Source organism: Mustelus asterias, unplaced genomic scaffold (genome assembly GCF_964213995.1).
Source record: "Mustelus asterias unplaced genomic scaffold, sMusAst1.hap1.1 HAP1_SCAFFOLD_1810, whole genome shotgun sequence".
NCBI lineage: Eukaryota > Metazoa > Chordata > Chondrichthyes > Carcharhiniformes > Triakidae > Mustelus > Mustelus asterias.
This window is the reverse complement of record NW_027591755.1, coordinates 22,501-38,382: the sequence shown is the minus strand read 5'-3', so window position 1 is coordinate 38,382 and position 15,882 is coordinate 22,501. Positions and strand designations below refer to the sequence as shown.

At 58.3% G+C, this 15,882-nt stretch overlaps 1 protein-coding gene across 1 annotated transcript in view; it reads right to left on the bottom strand.

The window, feature by feature from the left end:
• Nucleotides 1-1,013: 1,013 nt before the first annotated feature.
• Nucleotides 1,014-15,882, bottom strand: part of LOC144488724 (myosin heavy chain, embryonic smooth muscle isoform-like) — a 37,363-nt gene continuing 22,494 nt past the window's right edge. The window contains exons 8-11 of the mRNA XM_078206825.1: nt 14,642-14,750; nt 11,942-12,114; nt 6,521-6,544; nt 1,014-2,178 (exon numbers count right to left, since the gene is read on the bottom strand). Coding sequence (XP_078062951.1) covers nt 1,989-2,178; nt 6,521-6,544; nt 11,942-12,114; nt 14,642-14,750 — 496 coding nt within the window. The 3' untranslated portion in view covers nt 1,014-1,988. The remainder of the gene's footprint in view (nt 2,179-6,520; nt 6,545-11,941; nt 12,115-14,641; nt 14,751-15,882) is intronic.

Sequence of the window (15,882 nt, the reverse complement as noted above, 5' to 3'; positions counted from 1 at the left end):
AGGGTCAGTACTGAGGGAGTGGCGCACTGTCAGAGGGTCAGTACTGAGGGAGTGCCGCACTGTCAGAGGGTCAGTACTGAGGGAGTGCCGCACTGTCAGAGGGTCAGTACTGAGGGAGTGCCGCACTGTCAGAGGGTCAGTGCTGAGGGAGTGCCGCATTGTCAGAGGGTCAGTACTGAGGGAGTGCCGCACTGTCAGAGGGTCAGTACTGAGGGAGTGCTGCACTGTCAGAGGGTCAGTACTGAGGGAGTGGCGCACTGTCAGAGGGTCAGTACTGAGGGAGTGGCGCACTGTCAGAGGGTCAGTACTGAGGGAGTGCCGCACTGTCAGAGGGTCAGTGCTGAGGGAGTGCCGCACTGTCAGAGGGTCAGTGCTGAGGGAGTGCTGCACTGTCAGAGGGTCAGTACTGAGGGAGTGCCGCACTGTGAGAGGGTCAGTGCTGAGGGAGTGCCGCACTGTCAGAGGGTCAGTACTGAGGGAGTGCCGCACTGTCAGAGGGTCAGTACTGAGGGAGTGCCGCACTGTCAGAGGGTCAGTACTGAGGTAGTGCCGCACTGTCAGAGGGTCAGTACTGAGGGAGTGCTGCACTGTCAGAGGGTCAGTACTGAGGGAGTGCTGCACTGTCAGAGGGTCAGTGCTGAGGGAGAGCCGCACTGTCAGAGGGTCAGTACTGAGGGAGTGCCGCACTGTCAGAGGGTCAGTGCTGAGGGAGTGCCGCACTGTCAGAGGGTCAGTACTGAGGGAGTGCCACACTGTCAGAGGGTCAGTGCTGAGGGAGTGCTGCACTGTCAGAGGGTCAGTACTGAGGGAGTGCCGCACTGTCAGAGGGTCAGTGCTGAGGGAGTGCTGCACTGTCAGAGGGTCAGTACTGAGGGAGTGCCGCACTGTCAGAGGGTCAGTACTGAGGGAGTGCTGCACTGTCAGAGGGTCAGTACTGAGGGAGTGCCGCACTGTCGGGTGCTTTCCCATTAGACAGATGGGATTTTGTGAAAAACCAGAGACAAGACACAGGACAGGAGACAAGGGGGGGGGAGGTTGGGGAGGGACCCCGCGGTTCAGTCGATCATTTTATTGTCTTTTCCAAAAAGAAATGCAGCTTTTGCTTACAGAGTATTCCTTTAATTACAGTTTAAAAACCAGGGTGTTGAAGGCCATGGATGAGAGATGTGATGTGGTGAAGATAGGCAGAGGGGGGAGGGACGTACAGCTCTCTCTCCCTCGGAACAGTTTCTACGAGTGCGCATGCATCTGACTCACTGGGAGTGGGACACCGAAAGCCAGCGTTCCCCCCCCGCGGCCCCCTGGGGGATCAGGGGGAAGCGGCGGGGAGTGAGATTGGCATATGGCCACTGACACAGTGACCAAGGCCCTGGGCCTCCCCCAGTATCTCCTTTAGCACAGAGAGAGAAACAAACCGATCACCCTCATCATCACACAGTCGTTTATGGGAGCTTGCTGTGCACACACAGGGGCCGGGATCCCTACGTTACAGTTGGCGAGAGGGGGTTGGTGGTTGGACTGTTCCAAAGTCCCTGGATGCGAGAGAAACTCTATCCACTCTGCCCCGCTCTATCCCACTGCCCCGCTCTATCCCATCCCCCTCATCAAGAGCAAGGCAGTCTCCCTCTATATGGTGCGAAATTCCGATCGGACTCCATGATCGAAAGAGAGAGAGAGACAGAGAGTCGGAGGGAGAGAGAGTCGGGGAGAGAGAGGTGGAGGGGGAATCAGAGGGAGGCAAACTGAGTCAGGGAGCGCGAGCAAAAGAGAAAGGCAGGGGGAGCGAGAGGTGGAGAGTATGTCAGGGGGAGAGTCAGAAGATCCTGTTGGTGAATCAATTCTCAGTTCAAGTTGCTCTCTCTTGACTGTTCGACTGTGAGGTGCTTCACACATGCAGACAGCCACTGAGTGCTGGGGCCCCGGGACTGGTTACTGAGTGTGTCGATGGAGGGGGAGGGCAGGTGGGTGAGGGGCCCTCATTCTCCCCCTCACTCCCCCAGAGCTGCCGGTGGCTCCTGCTCCTGGCCACTTGCAGTCTGCTCGCTTCCCACTGTCTGCTGGCTCCCGCTGCTCTCTCCGTCTCGGCCGTCCGTCTCCTCATCGGAATTCTCCAGAGAGCCCTCCGCCTGCAAGACACGGCGACTGATCCTGGTGCTGAATGAGAGGTGCCCCCCACGCCTGCACAGAGAGAGAGAGAGAGGGAACGTGAGAGAGGGACAGAGAGGTGGTACCAGTCGATGCAACAAATTCTACAACACACAAAACACATACCCAGTGTCTGACTCGAGAGCAAGGAAGGGAGCGGAGAGAAGGAGGGGGGCGGAGAGAGGGAGGGGGGGACGGAGAGAGGGAGGGGGGCGGAGAGAGGGAGGGGGGCGGAGAGAGGGAGGGGGGCGGAGAGAGGGAGGGGGGCGGAGAGAGGGAGGGGGGCGGAGAGAGGGAGGGGGGCGGAGAGAGGGAGGAGGGCAGAGAGAGGGAGGGGGCGGAGAGGGGGAGAGAGGGGGGGCGGAGAGAGGGGGAGGGGGGAGAGAGGGGGAGGGGGGAGAGAGGGGGAGGGGGGAGAGAGGGCGAGGGGGAGAGAGGGAGGGGGGGAGAGGGGGCGAGGGGGGAGAGAGGGAGAGGGGGTGAGAGGGCGAGGGGGGAGAGAGAGAGCGAGGGGGGAGAGAGGGCGAGGGGGGAGAGGGGGAGGGGGAGAGAGGGCGAGGGGGGGAGAGAGGGCGAGGGGGGAGAGAGGGAGGGGAGGCGGAGAGAGGGGGAGAGGGGGCGGAGAGGGCGAGGGGGGAGAGAGGGCGAGGGGGGAGAGGGCGAGGGGGAGAGAGGGCGAGGGGGGAGAGAGGGCGAGGGGGGAGAGAGGGCGAGGGGGGAGAGAGGGCGAGGGGGGAGAGAGGGCGAGGGGGGAGAGAGGGCGAGGGGGGAGAGAGGGCGAGGGGGGAGAGAGGGCGAGGGGGGAGAGAGGGCGAGGGGGGAGAGAGGGCGAGGGGGGAGAGAGGGCGAGGGGGGAGAGAGGGCGAGGGGGGAGAGAGGGCGAGGGGGGAGAGAGGGCGAGGGGGGGAGAGAGGGCGAGGGGGGAGAGAGGGCGAGGGGGGAGAGAGGGCGAGGGGGGAGAGAGGGCGAGGGGGAGAGAGGGCGAGGGGGGAGAGAGGGCGAGGGGGGAGAGAGGGCGAGGGGGGAGAGAGGGCGAGGGGGGAGAGAGGGCGAGGGGGGGAGAGAGGGCGAGGGGGGAGAGAGGGCGAGGGGGGAGAGAGGGCGGGGGGGGAGAGAGGGCGGGGGGGGGAGAGAGGGCGAGGGGGGAGAGAGGGCGGGGGGGAGAGAGAGGGCGGGGGGGGGAGAGAGGGCGAGGGGGGAGAGAGGGCGAGGGGGGGAGAGAGGGTGAGGGGGGGAGAGAGGGCGAGGGGGGAGAGAGGGCGAGGGGGGGAGAGAGGGCGAGGGGGGGAGAGAGGGCGAGGGGGGGAGAGAGGGCGAGGGGGGGAGAGAGGGCGAGGGGGGGAGAGAGGGCGAGGGGGGGAGAGAGGGCGAGGGGGAGAGAGGGCGAGGGAGGAGAGAGGGCGAGGGGGGAGAGAGGGCGAGGGGGGAGAGAGGGCGAGGGGGGAGAGAGGGCGAGGGGGGGAGAGAGGGGGGGGGGAGAGAGGGCGAGGGGGGGAGAGAGGGCGAGGGGGGGAGAGAGGGCGAGGGGGGAGAGAGGGCGAGGTGGGTAGAGAGGGCGAGGTGGGTAGAGAGGGCGAGGTGGGTAGAGAGGGCGAGGTGGGTAGAGAGGGCGAGGTGGGTAGAGAGGGCGAGGGGGGGGGAGAGAGGGCGAGGGGGGGGGAGAGAGGGCGAGGGGGGGGGAGAGAGGGCGAGGGGGGGGGAGAGAGGGCGGGGGGGGAGAGAGAGGGCGAGGGGGGAGAGAGGGCGAGGGGGGAGAGAGGGCGAGGGGGGGAGAGAGGGCGAGGGGGGGAGAGAGGGCGAGGGGGGGAGAGAGGGCGAGGGGGGGAGAGAGGAGTGAGGGGGGGGAATGGAGAGAGAAGGGGAGAGGGGGGGAGAGTGGAGGTGGGGGGAGGGAGGGGGAGAGAGGGAGGGAGGGGGGAGAGAGGAGAGAAGGGCAGAGAGGGGGGAGAGAGAGGGGGAGGGAGAGAGGCGGGCGGAGAGAGGAGGGAGAGGGGGAGAGAGGAGGGAGAGGGGGAGAGAGGAGGGAGAGGGGAGAGAGGAGGGAGAGGGGGGAGAGAGGGGGGTGAGGGGGGAGAGAGGGGGGTGAGGGGGGAGAGAGGGGGGTGAGGGGGCAGAGAGAGGGTGGGGGGAGAGAGGGGGTGGGGGAGAGAGGGGTGGGGGGAGAGAGGGGGTGGGGGGAGAGAGGGGGTGGGGGAGAGAGGGGGTGGGGGGAGAGAGGGGGTGGGGGGAGAGAGGGGGTGGGGGGAGGGAGGGGGTGGGGGGAGGGAGGGGGAGAGAGGGAGGGAGGGGGAGAGAGGAGAGAAGGGCAGAGGGGGGGGAGAGAGAGGGGGGAGAGAGAGGGGGGGGAGAGAGAGGGGGGGGGAGAGAGGGGGGGAGAGAGGGGGGGAGAGAGAGAGGGGGGAGAGAGGGGGGAGAGAGGGGGGAGAGAGGGGGGAGAGAGGGGGGAGAGAGGGGGGGAGAGAGGGGGGCAGAGAGGGGGGGAGAGGGGGGGGGAGAGGGGGGGGGGGGGGGGAGGGGGGGAGAGAGGGGAGAGAGGGGGGGAGGGGGGGGAGAGAGGGGGGGAGGGGGGGGGAGAGAGGGGGGGAGAGAGGGGGAGAGAGGGGGGAGAGAGGAGGGGGAGAGAGGGGGGGAGAGAGGGGGGGGAGGGTGGGGGGGGAGAGTGGGGGGGGAGAGTGGGGGGGGAGAGTGGGGGGGAGAGGGGGGGAGAGGGGGGAGGGGGAGGAGGGGGAGAGAGGGAGAGCGGGGGGAGGGGGGGGGGAGAGAGGGGTGGAGGGAGAGAGGGGTGGAGGGAGAGAAGGGTGGAGGGAGAGAGGGGTGGAGGGAGGGGAGAGAGGGGTGGAGGGAGGGGAGGAGGGGGGAGGGGGGGAGAGGTGGGGAGGGGGGGGAGAGAGGTGGGGAGGGGGGAGTGAGGGGGAGAGAGGGGGGAGAGAGGGGGGAGAGAGGGGGGAAGGGCAGAGAGGGAGAGGGAGAGAGGCGGGGGGCGAGAGGGGAGGGAGAGAGGCGGGGGAAGAGAGGGGGGCGAGAGGGGAGGGAGAGAGGCGGGGGAAGAGAGGGGGGGGGAGAGGGGGGGAGAGAGGGGGGAGAGGGGGGGAGAGGGGGGGGAGAGAGGAGGGGAGAGAGGGGGGGAGAGAGGGGGGAGACGGGGGGGGAGAGAGGGGGGAGAAAGGGGGGCAGAGAGGGGGGAGAGAGGGGGTGGAGAGGGGGTGGAGATGGGGGGAGAGAGGGGGGAGAGAGGGGGGAGAGAGGGGGGAGAGAGGAAAGAGAGAGGGGGGGAGAGAGGGAGAGAGGGGGGGAGAGGGGGGAGGGAGAGAGGGGGAGGGAGAAGACGGAGGGAGCAACAGGAGTTGGGGAAGGGAAAGGCACAGATGGGTGAGGGGAAGAGAGAGAGTAGGGGATAGTGAGCAGTGCAAAGAGCGAGACCTCACCCTACACACACTCCCTCACACCAAAACACGGTGAAGGGACTAACCCCACACACACAAAAATGCTTCATGCAAGCAACTGGATGTGGGAGCGAGAGAGGGAGAGCGAGGGAGCGAGAGAGGGAGAGCGAGGGAGCGAGAGAGGGAGAGCGAGGGAGCGAGAGAGGGAGAGCGAGGGGGCGAGAGAGAAGGAGCGAGAGGGAGAGCGGCAGGGAAAGCGAGGGGGAGGGGGGCGGGGCGGGCGAGGCGGGTGGGCGAGGGCGGGGCGGGCGAGGGCGGGGTGGGCGGGCGAGGGCGGGGTGGGCGGGCGAGGGCGGGGCGGGCGGGGGCGGGGCGGGCGGGGTGGGTGAGGGCGGGGCGAGCGAGGGCGGGGCGAGCGAGGGCGGGGCGAGCGAGGGCGGGGCGAGCGAGGGTGGGGCGGGGCGGGCGAGGGTGGGGCGGGCGTGGCGGGCGAGGGTGGGGCGGGCGAGGGCGGGGTGAGGGTGGGGCAGGGCGGGCGAGGGTGGGGCGGGCGAGCGAGGGGCGGGCGAGCGAGGGGCGGGCGAGCGAGGGGCGGGCGAGCGAGGGGCGGGCGAGCGAGGGGCGGGCGAGCGAGGGGCGGGCGAGCGAGGGGCGGGCGAGCGAGGGGCGGGCGAGCGAGGGGCGGGCGAGCGAGGGGCGGGCGAGCGAGGGGCGGGCGAGCGAGGGGCGGGCGAGCGAGGGGCGGGCGAGCGAGGGGCGGGCGAGCGAGGGGCGGGCGAGCGAGGGGCGGGCGAGCGAGGGGCGGGCGAGCGAGGGAGGGGCGGGCGAGGGGGCCGGGAGAGGCAGAGCGGGAGAAAGCGAGAGACGGAGAGAGAGAGACAGAGGTGGTGGGTGGGTGGAGTGAACTTGAACCAGTTGGTGGGGACGAGATGACGCCTCATGCAGTTGCGCAGCCAGAACAGACAGGACAGGACAAGGCTGCTGATACCTACTTGGCTTGGTGTCGCTCCAGTCTGCTGCAGGGTTGGAACCAGATCAAATCAGGTGGGAACGGGGAGGTGGAGGGGGGAATAGAGAGAGAGAGAGAGAGATGGTATCACCTGCTGTAGAAAGAATGGTCAGTGTCGAAGCCCCAGATCACCACCCCACACACCAGAAGCAGGAGGAGCCCAATCGAGTGCCCCTTCGCTGTGAGGCTCCAATGTCAGTCTATCCTTTGTGAAATGTGGAAACCAAAACTGGGTCCAGTGTCCCAGACGTGGCCTCATTAACACCCTGGAGAATTGTAGCCAGATTTCTCTATCCCTGCCATCCAATCCTCTTTGCAATAAAGGCCAGCGCACCATTCACCTTCCTGACCGCTTGCTGCAGCCACACACTAACTCTCGGTGTTCCTCATATCCTCACGCCCAAGCCTCCCTGAACTTCGACACTCACAGCTTCCACATCTTTGAACAAATATCCTGCCTTTCCATCCTTGTGACCCGAAGTGAGTAACCTACACGTCCCCCTCACTCCACTGCGCCTTGTTACCCACTCACTTCACCTGTCCCTATCTCTTTGTGTCCTCCACACAGCTTACCTTCCCACCCAGCTCAGTATCGTTGCCAAACTTAGATACCTCGCTCTCTCACCCCCATCGGAGTCATGAATATCGACTGTAAATAGCTGGGGCCCCAGCGCCGATCCCTGTGACCCTCCATTTGTCACAGCTACTAACTCAAAAATGCCCCGTTTATGCCCACTCTCTGCTTCCTGTCTGTCACCCAATCCTCTGTCCGTGTGAAGATATTGTCTCCCCAACTCCATGAGCCCTTATTTTGCCCATTACCTTTGGTGTGGCACCTTATCGAATGCCTTTCGGAAATCCAGGTCCACCATATCGATCAGTCTCCCTTTATCTACCCTACCAGTTACATCCACAAAAGACTCTACTAAATTTGTCAAGCACCATTTCCTTTGCGTAACACTTATTCTAATCGTACAAGACTTCCTTAGTAATAGGGTCCAGCATTTCTCCAACAACGGACGTTAGATTAATCTAATGGGACCGTTCCTGAGTCTAAGGAATTGTGGAAAGTCAGTCTGCACATCTACTAACTGTACAGCTATCTCTTTCAGAACCCTACGGTGTCGTTCCAGGGGTTTGTCAGATTTTAGCCTCTTCAGTTTCTCCTTGGTCCTCTAAGTTCTGGTCTATTTCTGGTGTGAAACCTGTGTCTTCTACTGTGAAGAGGAACGCAAGATATTTGTTCAAAGCCTCTGCCATTCCCTCGTTCCCCATGCTAATTTCACCTGACTCTGCTTCTAAAGGACCAACATTGACTTTATCTACTCTCCTCCTTTTTTATATACTTTGTTAGCTCTTACAATGTTTTTTTAATATTCCCGGCTACTTTCCCTCTCATATTCGATTTTCTCCCCTTCTCATCAGCTTTGTGATGGCCCTCTGCTGGTTTCTAATCCCCAAACATGCAACTGTTTTTGGCAATATTCTTATTTTACTATCCCTAACTTCCTGCTAAATTTTTGTTCTTCAGTGGAAGTTATTTTGTTGAACATTCTGAATGGTTTCTTTAAACGTTTCCCGCTGCCGGGTTTACCCCGATACTCTTCTTACCCAAATTATCTGAACCGTTTCACCCCACATACCTTTCTCACTGGTTTTGTTTGAGCTTACGGTTCTGGTCTGCGATTGGAGAATGTGATTTTCAAACTTAACATAGAATTCAATGGTGTTATGCTCACTATTTCCCACAGCATCTTTTATGATGATATTACTGATTAACCTTGCTTCACAACACAATACTACATTGTGCAGCAGACCCGATGGGCTGAATGGCCTCCTCCTACACTGTCGGGATTCTATGATCCGAGGTAGCTTTATCCCTAATCGGTTCCACACTGGATTGTTCCAAGAAACTGTCACAAAGACATTCTACAAATTCACCTTCTGGACCAATTTGATTTCTGCAAATTATATGGAGATTAAAGTCTTCCACAATTCCTGACATTGCCTCTATTACAGGCTCAAATCATTCCTTGTTTGTCCACCAGTATAACTACTGTTAGGGGCCCTGTAAACCAGTCCCAGTTTCTGCCTCGTACACCTCCTCATTTCCTCCCACAGCGATTCTACATCATGAGCCTAGATCATTTCTCACTATTCTCAGAGCTACCCCTCCGACTTTTTCCTGTCCCTCTGTGTCTGCCTGTCTCTCCAAATCTGTGATTGGAGGATGTCACTTTCAGACTTAACATGGGAACTCAATGATCACTGGACCCTGGAGAACTTACTTCTCACCCTTGGTCACCTTGCAACCATGTTGGCGATTAGACATAAATAATTTACCTCTACAGAAACACAGAAAATAGGAACAGTAGGCCATTCAGCCCTTCTAGCCTACTCCGACATTTAACTTAATTATGGCTGATCTTCTATCTCAATGCAATACTCCCACATTCTCCCCATACCCCCTGATGCCTTTGGAGACTAGGAATCTATCTATTTCCACCTTCAATATATTCAGTGGCTTGGCCTCCACAGCCTTCTGTGGTGGAGAATTCCAGAGGTTCACCACCCTCTGAGTGAAGAAAATTCTCCTCATCTCAGTCCTAAATGGTCTACCCCCATATTTTGAGACTGTGATCCCTTGTTCTGGGTCCTCCAGCCAGGAGAAGCAACACCCCTGTATCCAGTCTGTCCAGCCCTGTCAGAACTTTATATGTTTCAGTCAGATCTCTCATTCTTCTAAATTCCAGTGAATACAGACCCAGTCCAGCCAATCTCTCCTCATACGACAATCCCACCATCCCAGGAATCAGTCTGGTAAACCTTTGCTGCACTCCCTCTGCAGCAAGTATATCCTTCCTCAGATAAAGAGACAGAAACTGCGCACAATACTCCAGGTGTGGTCTCACCAAGGCCCTGTACAGTTGCAGTAAGACATCCTTACTCCTGTACTCAAGTCCACTTGCAATGAAGGCCAATATACCATTTACTTAACTGCTTGCTGTACCCGCATGCTTGCTGTCAGAGACTGGTGTACAAGAACACCCAGGTCCCTGTGTACAACAACATTTCCCAATCTACCACCATTTAACTAATACGCCACCATTTTGTTTCTCCGTCCTGAGTGGGTAACTTTACACCTATTCACGCTCACGTTATACTGTATTTGGCCACTCACTCAACTTGTCCAAATCACCTTGAAGCCTTGTAACACCATCACCGCTCACTTTCCCAACCAAGTCCCATCTCATCGGCATTGGAAATATTACTCTGGTTCCCTCAGCATTGGTGTCTATTGTGAATAGCTGGGGCCCAAGCACTGATCTCTGTGGGACCCCACTAGTCGCTGCTTGTCAAAAAAAAGACCCATTTGTTTTGGCACTGGTTAATGTATCTTACTGCCAATGCTTCATACAGATACAGTTCCTTTTAACTCCCTGTGACACAGTACCCTACAGAGGAGCTGCCACTTCCCCAAGAGCTGATGCCAGAGCCCCCTGACTCAACACCCCTTCGACCCACATCACCTTTCGATCCCCATGTTTAACCCTCTAATCTGCTTGACCCAATTGGTGAGTGGTTTCTACTTTGTTACTCATTCCCAGGGAGGTGGGTGTCGCCGGCCAGAGCCAGCGTTTATTACCCATCCCTCACTGCCCCCTCGAGAAGGTGGTGGGTGAGCCGCCATCTTGAACCCGCTGCAGTCCCGTGTGGTGTAGGTACACCCACAGTGCTGTTAGGGAGGGAGTTCCAGGATTGTTATTGGACATCAGTCAGTCCCGTGTGGTGTAGGTACACCCACAGTGCTGTTAGGGAGGGAGTTCCAGGATTGTTATTGGACATCAGTCAGTCCCGTGTGGTGTAGGTACACCCACAGTGCTGTTAGGGAGGGAGTTCCAGGATTGTTATTGGTCATCAGTCAGTCCCGTGTGGTGTAGGTACACCCACAGTGCTGTTAGGGAGGGAGTTCCAGGATTGTTATTGGATATCAGTCAGTGCCGTGTGGTGTAGGTACACCCACAGTGCTGTTAGGGAGGGAGTTCCAGGATTGTTATTGGACATCAGTCAGTTCCGTGTGGTGTAGGTACATCCACAGTGCTGTTAGGGAGGGAGTTCCAGGATTGTGATTGGACATCAATCAGTCCCGTGTGGTGTAGGTACACCCACAGTGCTGTTAGGGAGGGAGTTCCAGGATTGTTATTGGTCATCAGTCAGTCCATGTGGTGTAGGTACACCCACAGTGCTGTTAGAGAGGGCGTTCCAGGATTGTTATTGGACATCAGTCAGTTCCGTGTGGTGTAGGTACATCCACAGTGCTGTTAGGGAGGGAGTTCCAGGATTGTTATTGGACATCAGTCAGTCCCGTGTGGTGTAGGTACACCCACAGTGCTGTTGGGGAGGGAGTTCCAGGATTGTTATTGGACATCAGTCAGTTCCGTGTGGTGTAGGTACACCCACAGTGCTGTTAGGGAGGGAGTTCCAGGATTGTGATTGGACATCAGTCAGTCCGTGTGGTGTAGGTACACCCACAGTGCTGTTAGGGAGGGAGTTCCAGGATTTTGACCCCAGCGACAGTGAAGGAACAGCCGATATATTTCCAAGTCAGGATGGTGTGTGTGGGGCTCGGAGGGGGAGCTTGCAGGTGGGGGTGTTCCCCATGTGTCTGCTGCCCTTGTCCTTCCAGGTGGTAGAGGTGGCGGGTTTGGAAGGTGCTGTTGAAGGAGCCTTGGTGAGTCGCTGCAGTGCATCTTGTAGATGGTACACACGGCTGCCTCTGTGTGTCGGTGGTGGAGGGAGTGAGTGTTGAAGGTGGGGGTTAGTGTGTCGATCGAGCGGGGGCTGCTTTGTCCTGGATGGTGTCGAGCTTCTCGAGTGTTGTTGGGAGCCGCACTCATCCAGGCAAGTGGAGAGTATTCCATCCCACTCCTGACTTGTGTCCTTGTAGATGGTGGACAGGCTTTGGGAGGGGGGAGTCAGGAGGTGAGTTACTCTCCGCAGGATTCCCAGCCTCTGACCTGCTCTGGGAGCCACAGTATTTATACGGCTGGGTCTGGTTCAGTGTCTGGTCAATGGGAACCCCCATTATCCTTTTAGGAGGTGGGGGCCATGGGTTGTAATTTGGAAGTCTACTTTTTAAACTGTGACGTCCCCTTCCTCTCTGAGCGGAGGTTTGGGGGGGGGCAATGTGGAGCACAGTATACAGCTCCCAATAGGTACAAGCCCTGCCCCTCTGTCCGAGGGGTGGGGGGAGAGATGGAGAGGCACAACCAACCCTGCTGTGGTCCCTCGGCAGGTCCGTCTCCATGGATTGAGGTTTGGTGAGGGCAGAGAAGGATGTGACCCCCCCCCCCCGCCCCCTCCAGCCACCGATACCCCTCGACAAGGTAGAGTTCCTCCTTACCTCAGCTTGCTCTTCAGTGTGCTGACTTCTCGGTTCATGGCTTCCGCCGTCTCTGTCACGTCCTCCAGCTCGCGTTGCAGCTTGCGGCGGGAGGTGTGTGCCCTCGAGGAGTCCTCCTCGGCCTCCTCCAGCTGCCTCTTCAGCTGCCTCATGCGCAGGGACGCCTTCTCCGCCTGAAGTGCAAAGCCAAGACATTCGGCTTAACAAGGCGCGTCAATGGCAAATTAGCATCGAGATGCACAAACGTACAAATACAGAGCAGGAATAGGCCACTCGGCCCCTCGAGCCCTGCTCCCCCCACTCAATACAATCACAGCTGATCTGACTGTAACCTCGACCCTCCGATAACCTTTCACCCCCTGGTTAATCGGGAATCTATCCCGCTCTGCCTTGGAAACATTCAGACTCTGCTCCCACTGCCTTCTGAGGGAGAGAGTTCCAGAGACTCACCCCCCCCCTCCCCTCCCCTCCGAGAGAAAACATTTCTCCCCCGTCTGAAATGGGCCGCTCCTTATTTTTAAACAGTGCCCCCCCCCCCTTCCCCAGTTCCAGATTCTCCCACAAGGAGGAAACATCCTCTCCACACCCGCCCTGTCGAGACCCCCTCAGGATCTGAAAGGTTTGGATCGAGTCGCCTCTTACTCTTCTAAACTCCAGCGGATACAAGCCCAGCCTCTCCCAACCTTTCCTCATCAGACAACCCGCCCATTCCTGGGATTAGTCTGGTATAGGCCGGTTAGCTTAACTTCTGTAGTTGGGAAAATGCTTGAATCTATCATCAAGGAAGAAATAGCGAGACATCTGGATATAAATTGTCCCATTGGGAAGACGCAGCATGGGTTCATGTTTAACCAACTTTGAGGACACTACGTGCTCAGTGGACAATGGGGAACCTGTGGATGTGGTGTATCTGGATTTCCAGAAGGCATTTGACAAAGTGCCGCACCAAAGGCTGCTGCATAAGATAAAGGTGCACGGTGTTACGGGTAATGTATTAGCATGGATAGAGGATTGGTTAACTAACAGAAAGCAAAGAGTGGGTGTAAATGGGTGTTTTTCTGGTTGGCGATCAGTGACTAGTGGTGTGCCTCAGGGATCAGTGTTGGGACCACAATTGTTTACGATTTACACAGATGATTTGGAGTTGGGGACCAAGTGTAGTGTGTCAAAATTCGACGATGACACGAAGATGAGTGGCAGAACAAAGTGTGCAGAGGACGCTGAAAGTGTGCAAAGGGATATAGATAGTTTAAGTGAGGGTCTGGCAGATGGAGTACAATGTTGGTAAATGTGAGGCCATCCATTTTGGTAGGAATAACAGCAAAATGGACTATTATTTAAATGGTAAAAAATTGCAGCATGCTGCTGTGCAGAGGGACCTGGGTGTCCTTGTGCAAGAGTCACAAGGAGTTGGTTTGCAGGTGCAGCAGGTACTGAGGAGTGAGAAGGCAAGTTGAATTTTGTCCTTCATTGCTAGAGGGATGGAGTTTAAAAACAGCGAGGTTATGTTGCAGCTGTATTAGGTGCTGGTGAGGCCACACCTGGAGTACTGTCTACAGTTTTGGTCTCCTTACTTGAGAAAGGATATACTGGCACTGGAGGGGGTGCAGAGGAGATTCACAAGGTTGATTCCGGAGTTGAGAGGGTTGGCTTATGAGGAGAGACTGAGTAGACTGGGGCTATACTCATTGGAATTCAGAAGAATGAGGGGAGATCTTATAGAAACATATAAGATTATGAAGGAAATAGATAAGATAGAAGCAGGGAAGTTGTTTCCACTGGCGGGTGAAACTAGAACTAGGGGGCATAGCCTCAAAATAAGGGGGAGCAGATTTAGGACTGAGTTGAGGAGGAACTTCTTCACACAAAGGGTTGTGAATCTGTGGAATTCCCTGCCCAGTGAAGCAGTTGAGGCTACCTCATTGAATGTTCTTAAGGCAAGGATAGATAAATTTTTGAACAGTAAAGGAATTAAGGGTTATGGTGAGCGGGCGGGTAAGCGGAGCTGAGTCCACAAAAAGATCAGCCATGATCTTATTGAATGGTGGAGCAGGCTCGAGGGGCCAGATGGCCCACTCCTGCTCCTAGTTGTTATGTTTTTATGTGGTCTCACCAATGCCCTGATTAGAAAGGCAATTTTATTGCAAAGGGGGATGGAGTATAAAAGTCAGGAAGTCTCGCTACAACTGTCCGGGGCACTGGTGTTTCTGCAGCTGGAGTACTGCGCAGAGTTCCGGTCTCCTTACTGAGGGAGGGATAGACTCGGATTGGAGGCAGTTCAGAGAAGGGTCACTGGGCCGATTCCTGGGGTGAAGGGGATTGTCTAACAGGGAAAGGTTGGAGCAGATCCCTCTGGACCGCAGAACTCTGCAATCTCTCTCTCTTTAAATAATAATCTTATTTTCTATCCTTCCTGCCAAAGTGGGCAAGGTCACACTTTTCCACGCTGTACCCCTTCTGCCAAGTATCCCACCCTCCCCTCCCTCACTCAGCCTCTCCGTGTCCCTTGGCTGAGCCTTTGTGACCTCCCCGCTGCTTACATTCCAGCCGGACTTGGTATCAGCAGCAGACTTCGTAATCCGGATCCCTGTTCCTGCTGGAGCCTGTTGTCCCGCCCTCTCCAGCCTTCACACCCACATTCCCCAATCACCACCCTCCTTCCCCTCCCCGCCAACCCGGCCGAACTAACCCCACCCCCACCTGCTCCTTGAACTGGTCGGCATGCCGGCGCTCATCCTCGATTTGAAGAATCAGCTCTTTCATTTTCTTTTCCGTCCGTCGTAGCAGCTTGTTCGCCAGCGAGCGCTCTCTAGAGAGAGACAGAGACACAGTTACTCAGTCTCCACCACCTCCGACCACACACTCTACCTCACACCAGCATCCTCTGGGGAGGGTCGGCCTGGATTATGGAACTCAAACCCGAGAGTATATACATCTCCCCTGACAGTGCGGCACTCCCTCAGTACTGACCCTCTGACAGTGCGGCACTCCCTCAGCACTGACCCTCTGACAGTGCAGCACTCCCTCAGCACTGACCCTCTGACAGTGCGGCACTCCCTCAGTACTGACCCTCTGACAGTGCGGCACTCCCTCAGTACTGACCCTCTGACAGTGCAGCACTCCCTCAGGACTGACCCTCTGACAGTGCGGCACTCCCTCAGTACTGACCCTCTGACAGTGCGGCACTCCCTCAGTACTGACCCTCTGACAGTGCAGCACTCCCTCAGTACTGACCCTCTGACAGTGCGGCACTCCCTCAGTACTGACCCTCTGACAGTGCAGCACTCCCTCAGCACTGACTCTCTGACAGTGCAGCACTCCCTCAGTACTGACCCTCCGACAGTGCGGCACTCCCTCAGTACTGACCCTCTGACAGTGCGGCACTCCCACAGTACTGACCCTCTGACAGTGCAGCACTCCCTCAGCACTGACCCTCTGACAGTGCGGCACTCCCTCAGTACTGACCCTCTGACAGTGCAGCACTCCCTCAGCACTGACCCGCTGACAGTGCGGCACTCCCTCAGTACTGACCCTCTGACAGTGCAGCACTCCCTCAGCACTGACTCTCTGACAGTGCAGCACTCCCTCAGCACTGACCCTCTGACAGTGCGGCACTCCCTCAGTACTGACCCTCTGACAGTGCAGCACTCCCTCAGCACTGACCCTCTGACAGTGCAGCACTCCCTCAGTACTGACCCTCTGACAGTGCAGCACTCCCTCAGTACTGACCCTCTGACAGTGCAGCACTCCCTCGGTACTGACCCTCTGACAGTGCAGCACTCCCTCAGTACTGACCCTCTGACAGTGTGGCACTCCCTCAGCACTGACCCTCTGACAGTGCGGCACTCCCTCAGTACTGACCCTCTGACAGTGCAGCACTCCCTCAGCACTGACCCTCTGACAGTGCGGCACTCCCTCAGTACTGACCCTCTGACAGTGCA